The sequence below is a fragment of the Scyliorhinus canicula genome, chromosome 9 (assembly GCF_902713615.1).
Source record: "Scyliorhinus canicula chromosome 9, sScyCan1.1, whole genome shotgun sequence".
NCBI classification, from domain to species: domain Eukaryota; kingdom Metazoa; phylum Chordata; class Chondrichthyes; order Carcharhiniformes; family Scyliorhinidae; genus Scyliorhinus; species Scyliorhinus canicula.
The window spans coordinates 92,181,463-92,188,600 of NC_052154.1; the positions used below are offsets into that span (position 1 = coordinate 92,181,463).

Below are 7,138 nucleotides of genomic sequence, written 5' to 3' on the forward strand. Positions count from 1 at the left end.
TGCATCCAAATGTGCCACTCAAGCGGCTTCCCTGCTTCCCGAATGTGTTTCTCAGTCCGACTGGTAAGACATTTATGACTGGTGGAATCTTATTTAGGTCACGAATGAGTTGATTCTTTAGAATTAATATCATCTCTCATATATATTGTTACCGAAGTCTAAATAAGGCATAACACTGAAATATTTAATCAGCCATGTGATTTCTGACGTCACTGCTAATTTTGAGATTATTTTCGAGACACAGGATCGCTTCGTCAAACCGTCATCCAACCATTCTCAGGCGAGCCCTCTGATCTACATATTTCCGTCGATCGATATGTTAAAGACTCGGTCACTTTGGGGCATATGTTTCCTGGGAATTTCATATCTAGGTAGACTTTTATATTTGTTATTGATTATTAAACTACTCTGAACAAGAACTGCTGCACGGAGGCGATCTCCCAGTGAACATGCTATCGAGTATCATGTATATCGAGACTCCAGATTCAAAATAAGGGGCAAATGGACCAGAAGTTCTGTGAGAAAAATATTTTCACTTGGAGGGTGGTTGTAGTCGGAAATAAAGTTCTGCAAGGGGTGGTGAAGCAAGGTTCGATCGAGGTACTCAAATGGGAATTAGATTGCTACGTGAAAATAATGTGCACATTTATAGGGTTAAAGCACGGGAGTCCGGATTAGATGCAATGCTCTTTCAGAGAGCCAGTGCAAGGTCGATTGGCCGAATAGCCTCCTTCTAAACTGTAAACATGCTATGATTTTGTGAGCACAACTCTTTGCTGTTTTAATTTGATTAAATATTTCAGTGTTATGCCTTATTTAGACTTCGGTAACAATATATATAAGAAAGATGATATTAATTAGAATGTGTTAATGGATACACATGCATGAGCTGGAGATCATTCGGATAGTTAGGTGCATTGAACTACTAATGTCGCAGGATGGAATTTTTGGTTATGTTGATAATTTTTCTGCATATGACTTAACCTAGCTTTTGCTGATTAGTTTTTGTGTGCAGTGTGAGCACGGTGACACGAAAGACGGCGCTTAGAGGTACGAATGTTACCTTCCGATGTACTTTCCCCTTTACCTTCAATCTTTCGAACATAATGGCTTACTGGTGGAAAGATGGCAATAAGAGCTTTCTGCAACAAGACGACAGGAAAGTCTTCATTCTAAAGAGAGCCGGCGCCTACCTTCATCTTCTGAATGTAACTGTCCCGGATGCCGGGACTTATTACTGTGCAGTGAAGTCCAAGAGTCGAATGGCTGGAAAGGGAGCTGTTGTGCGACTCATTATATATGGTAAGTGTTGCTGCCATTAAGAGATTAAAGTGTATAGTTACTGCAAATATTCCAATGGTGTTCGCTGAAGGCGTTTAATTAAAGCCTGCGCACGTTCATACAGCGGTTAGCACTGCTGTCTCACAGTCCCAGAGGCCGAGGTTCAATTCCGGCCTTGGGTGACTGTCTCTGTGACATTGCGCGTTCTCCCAATGTCTCTTGGATTTCCTCCCGGTGCTCTGATTTCCTCCCAAAGTCCAAAGATGTGCAGGTTAGGGGGATTGACCATGATCAATACCCGGGTTCACAGGGATCGGGCAGCGTGCTCTCTCGGTGCAGAATCGTCGGGCAGAATAGCCTCCTTCTGCACAGTAGGCAGTCTGTGAATAACGTTTATGAATTAGGGAAATTGCTAGCACCAGAATATCTGAAAACAACTGATAACTGACCCAGATCACTCCTTATTGCGTGTCTTGTTTATAATGGGAAATTAATTCAAGGCTGAAAACTTTGAGACATTTTCAGCTTGAGCGCACCACGTCAGGTTGGATAATTCCACCCAATATTTTACATTGAACAACCACATTCCGGTTCCTGATTATATGCTTATTTGAAATTCTGTACAAGTTTAATGGTTCTCTTATTTTGAAAAAGGTGGGTCGCAGAGTTCCAAATCCTCCAGTTCAGCCTGGCTGCTTCCAGCATTTGGGATGGGGCAAAATCCTTAACACAACTGCAGTAGCAGGGGAGGCTCACGCGATAACAGTTGTGCAGCTGCCCAGAGCGTGGTCCGAATCCTATCCTTTTAATTTAGAAAGAAAAAAAGGCTCTGAGTGCTGAAACAGAACGTGGTCTGATTTCTTCAGCCAACTCATGTGCAGGATGTCAATTCAACTACATTAATCTGATTAGTAGGATGATCGTTGTGGTAAACGAATTTTGTTCATTACACAATACATATATTAATACTGTAGGTGAGTAGACTCAGCTTAATATATATCGATACAGTGAAGAACAAATTAGATTTGGGGCCATTTAAAAACAAGGGGTTAGGATCCATCTACTTGAACGCAGTCACCTGGGAACGTAAAGAAGAAAAAAATAGTTAAATAATTGATATTTCTCTTTTTATTTATGGCGCATTGGTTAGCACTGCTGCCTCACAGCGCCAGAGACCTGGGTTCAATTCAAGCCTTGGGTGACTGTGTGGAGTTTGTATTTGCTCCCCGTGTCTGCGTGTGTTTCTTCCAGGTGCTCCAGTTTCCTCCCACATCCAAAGATCCGCAGGTTAGGTGGTTTGGCCATATTGAATTGCTCTTAGTGTCCAGGGATGTGCGGGTTAGGTGGTGTTGCAGGGATAGTGCGGGAGCGTGGTTAGGGTGCTCTTTGAGAGGGTCAGTGCAGGCACGATGGGCCAAATAGCCTCCTTCTGTATTGCTGTAGTTCTATGATTCTTACGCTTTGTGTGTTTTTAATTTAGCTTCCCCCGTGCCCCTCAAGATTGCCTCGATACCATGCGATGGGACTGTATCTGTCTTTTTGTGGCTGCAGTGTCGAACGGCTGAATTTCATCCCAAAGACTTTAACCTCACCTGGCATAAAAATGGCACCAAAATTACAGAAGGTGTTACAACCAAACAACAGGAAAAGGCAGAGGGATTGTATGAAGTTATCAGTTCCTTAGAAGAGGCCCGGCCAATTGAACACGGTACCGTTTACACATGTCAAGTCTATCACGTTTCGATTTTGGATCCAGCAAACGCCAGCTATACAATCGGCAACGTAGGTAATATTAGTACATAAAGTAGTACATATTTATGTATGTTTTAATTCCGCCACGGCTGAGTTGTGACTGCAGGTATTGAACAAAGATAAGAAAAATATAAGGCGGTTATTGAATTTAATTTCCAGTTTATTGTGGTATTTTCGAATCCACAAGTAGCTCCAAAACTAATTTAGTGACAACAAAATTGGAGCTATGTGATGGGGTGCATTCACAATCCAGGTTAAATTAAGAGAACATTGCTAATGATAGCTTCGTAAGAAGTCTTACAACACCAGGTTAAAGTCCAACAGGTTTGTTTCAAACACGAGCGTTCGGAGCATTGCTCCTTCCTCACCTGAGGAAGCAGTGCTCCGAAAGCTCGTGTTTGAAACAAACCTGTTGGACTTTAACCTGGTGTTGTAAGACTTCTTACTGTGCTCACCCCAGTCCAATGCCGGCATCTCCACATCAATGATAGCTTAAAGAGAGGAATAATAACCATGTGCACAGATTGATGAAAACGATAGATACGAATGCAGCAGATTATAGAAGAAGATATGAAAACGTGGACACTGAAGCAGATTTGGCAGACATCTCTCGGATGAAGTTCTTCGTGGAATAATAACAGGCGATCATTTTTAGGAGCAGGAATGACAGCTCATTCGCCAGGGTCAGAAACAATAATTGAAAATAGAATATGTTTAGTGTGCTGTTTCTCAAATATTTAACAGTTTAAGGAAAGTAAGTTTGGAGAAATAATCAATATTTTAATGAGGAGTTAGGATTCAAAATCAGTATGGTGATGATGAATGTATACACACCGTCGGATAGGCTGCATTCATAAATTACCTTTATATCTCAGCAAAGTATGTGGTAAAGAATGTCAGGAACATATTGCTAAAACAATATTTTTACTGCGATAGGATCAAAGCTGAGACTTTTCACATGTAACGGGGAACAAGTCGAGGAATGAAAGTGCTTGATGTGAGACAAGTAATATGAAACCTCACAGGGGTGTTGGAAGTGTTCAAGCAGAATGGCCAGTTAAAGAGAATAATATTTCCTTTCGGGAATTGCTTACCAGGATATGTAGAAATGTTATTATCTCTCAATTCCTGGGGCATTGGGACCGGTTCTGGGGGAGGTGGGACCAGTACAAACCGGACGGTCTGCACTTGGGCAGGACTGGAACCGATGTCCTAGGGGGGGTGTTTGCTAGAGCTGTTGGGGAGGGTTTAAACTAATGTGGCAGGGGGATGGGAACCAATGCTGGAAGTTGGAAGGTAGTAAAACAGGTACAGAAACAAAAGGAAGTAAGGGGAAAAGTGCAAGGCAGAGAAGACATAGTCAGAAATCCATAAGGGCGACAGTGCAAGGTACAGTGACTGAGGGGAGCACAGTGAATAGGCCCAGTAATAACAAAAGGAATAAAACTGGAGATGTTAAGATTCAAAACAGAGGTAAAAAAACCAACATAAGTGAACTTTACCTGAATGCTCGTAGTATTCGGAATAAAGTAAATGAGTTGGTGGCACAAATCATCGTAAATGACTATGATTTAGTGGCCATTACTGAAACATGGTTAAAGGATGGTCACGACTGGGAGTTAAATATCCGAGGGTATCAAACTATTCGGAAGGACAGAGTGGATGGTAAGGGAGGTGGTGTTGCTCTGTTATTTAAGGATGACATCCGGGCAATAAGAACATAAGAACATAAGAACATAAGAACTAGGAACAGGAGTAGGCCATCTGGCCCCTCGAGCCTGCTCCGCCATTCAATTAGATCATGGCTGATCTTTTGTGGACTCAGCTCCACTTTCCGGCCCGAACACCATAACCCTTAATCCCTTTATTCTTCAAAAACTATCTATCTTTACCTTAAAACATGTAATGAAGGAGCCTCAACTGCTTCACTGGGCAAGGAATTCCATAGATTCACAACCCTTTGGGTGAAGAAGTTCCTCCTAAACTCAGTCCTAAATCTACTTCCCCTTATTTTGAGGCTATGCCCCCTAGTTCTGCTGTCACCCGCCAGTGGAAACAACCTGCCCGCATCTATCCTATCTATTCCCTTCATAATTTTAAATGTTTCTATAAGATCCCCCCTCATCCTTCTAAATTCCAACGAGTACAGTCCCAGTCTACTCAACCTCTCCTCATAATCCAACCCCTTCAGCTCTGGGATTAGTAAGGGATGACATCGGTGCTATGGAGGATAAGGTTGAATCCATTTGGGTGGAAATCAGGAATAGTAAGGCGAAAAAGTCACTGATAGGAGTAGTCTATCGGCCACCAAATAGTAACGATATGGTGGGGCAGGCAATAAACAAAGAAATAACTGATGCATGTAGAAATGGTACAGCAGTTATCATGGGGGATTTCAATCTACATGTCGATTGGTTTAACCAGGTCGGTCAAGGAAACCGTGAGGAGGAGTTTATAGAATGTATCCGCGATAGTTTCCTAGAACAGTATGTAATGGAACCTACGAGGGAACAAGCGGTCCTAGATCTTGTCCTGTGTAATGAGACAGGATTGATTCATGATCTCATAGTTAGGGATCCTCTCGGAAGGAGCGATCACAATATGGTGGAATTTAAAATACAGATGGAGGGTGAGAAAGTAAAATCAAATACTAGTGTTTGGTGTTTAAACAAAGGAGATTACAAGGGGATGAGAGAAGAACTAGCTAAGGTAGACTGGGAGCTAAGACTTTATGGTGGAACAGTTGAGGAACAGTGGAGAACCTTCCAAGCGATTTTTCACAGTGCTCAGCAAAGGTTTATACCAACAAAAAGGAAGGACGGAAGAAAGAGGGAAAATCGACCGTGGATATCTAAGGAAATAAGGGAGAGTATCAAATTGAAGGAAAAAGCATATAAAGTGGCAAAGAGTGCTGGGAGATTAGAGGACTGGGAAATCTTTAGGGGGCAACAGAAAGCTACTAAAAAAGCTATAAAGAAGAGTAAGATAGAGTATGAGAGTAAACTTGCTCAGAATATAAAAACAGACAGTAAAAGTTTTTACAAATATATAAGACAAAAAAGAGTGGCTAAGGTAAATATTGGTCCTTTAGAGGATGAGAAGGGAGTTTTAATAATGGGAAATGAGGAAATGGCTGAGGAACTGAACAGGTTTTTTGGGTCGGTCTTCACAGTGGAAGACACAAATAACATGCCAGCGACTGATAGAAATGAGGCTATGACAGGTGAGGACCTTGAGAGGTTTGTTATCACTAAGGAGGGAGTGATGGGCAAGCTAATGGGGCTAAAGGTAGACAAGTCTCCTGGCCCTGATGGAATGCATCCCAGAGTCCTAAAAGAGATGGCTAGGGAAATTGCAGATGCACTAGTGATAATTTACCGAAATTCACTAGACTCTGGGGTGGTCCCGGTGGATTGGAAATTAGCAAACGTGACGCCACTGTTTAAAAAAGGAGGTAGGCAGAAAGCAGGAAATTATAGGCCAGTGAGTTTAACTTCGGTAATAGGGAAGATGCTGGAATCTATCATCAAGGAAGAAATTGCGAGGCATCTGGATAGAAATTGTCCCATTGGGCAGACGCAGCATGGGTTCGTTAAAGGCAGGTCGTGCCTAACTAATTTAGTGGAATTTTTTGAGGACATTACCAGTGCAGTAGATAACGGGGAGCCGATGGATGTGGTATATCTGGATTTCCAGAAAGCCTTTGACAAGGTGCCACACAAAAGGTTGCTGCATAAGATTAAGATGCATGGCATTAAGGGTAAAGTAGTAGCATTGATAGAGGATTGGTTAATTAATAGAAAGCAAAGAGTTGGGATAAATGGTGTTTCTCTGGTTGGCAATCAGTAGCTAGTGGTGTCCCTCAGGGATCCGTGTTGGGCCCACAATTGTTCACAATTACATTGATGATTTGGAGTTGGGGACCAAGGGCAATGTGTCCAAGTTTGCAGATGACACTAAGATGAGTGGTAAAGCGAAAAGTGCAGAGGATACTGGAAGTCTGCAGAGGGATTTGGATAGGTTAAGTGAATGGGCTCAGGTCTGGCAGATGGAATACAATGTTGACAAATGTGAGGTTATCCATTTTGGTAGGAATAACAGCAAA

At 42.2% G+C, this 7,138-nt stretch overlaps 1 protein-coding gene across 1 annotated transcript; it reads left to right on the forward strand.

The window, feature by feature from the left end:
• Window positions 1-277: 277 nt before the first annotated feature.
• LOC119970906 (tapasin-related protein-like) lies at window positions 278-3,084 on the forward strand. Its single transcript, XM_038806015.1, has 3 exons — window positions 278-371; window positions 1,003-1,302; window positions 2,762-3,084. The coding sequence occupies exons 1-3, from the start codon at window positions 317-319 to the stop codon at window positions 3,082-3,084; spliced, it is 678 nt and encodes a 225-aa protein (XP_038661943.1). The 5' UTR covers window positions 278-316.
• The last annotated feature ends 4,054 nt before the right edge of the window (window positions 3,085-7,138 follow it).

Excerpts from the sequence above, each read along its gene's own strand:
- LOC119970906 (XM_038806015.1), top strand. The coding sequence starts at position 317 with ATGTTAAAGACTCGGTCACTTTGGGGCATATGTTTCCTGGGAATTTCA. Across the intron at positions 372-1,002 it reads CCTGGGAATTTCATATCTAG|TTTTTGTGTGCAGTGTGAGC; the intron begins GTAGACTTTTAT and ends TTTGCTGATTAG. Across the intron at positions 1,303-2,761 it reads TGTGCGACTCATTATATATG|CTTCCCCCGTGCCCCTCAAG; the intron begins GTAAGTGTTGCT and ends TTTTTAATTTAG.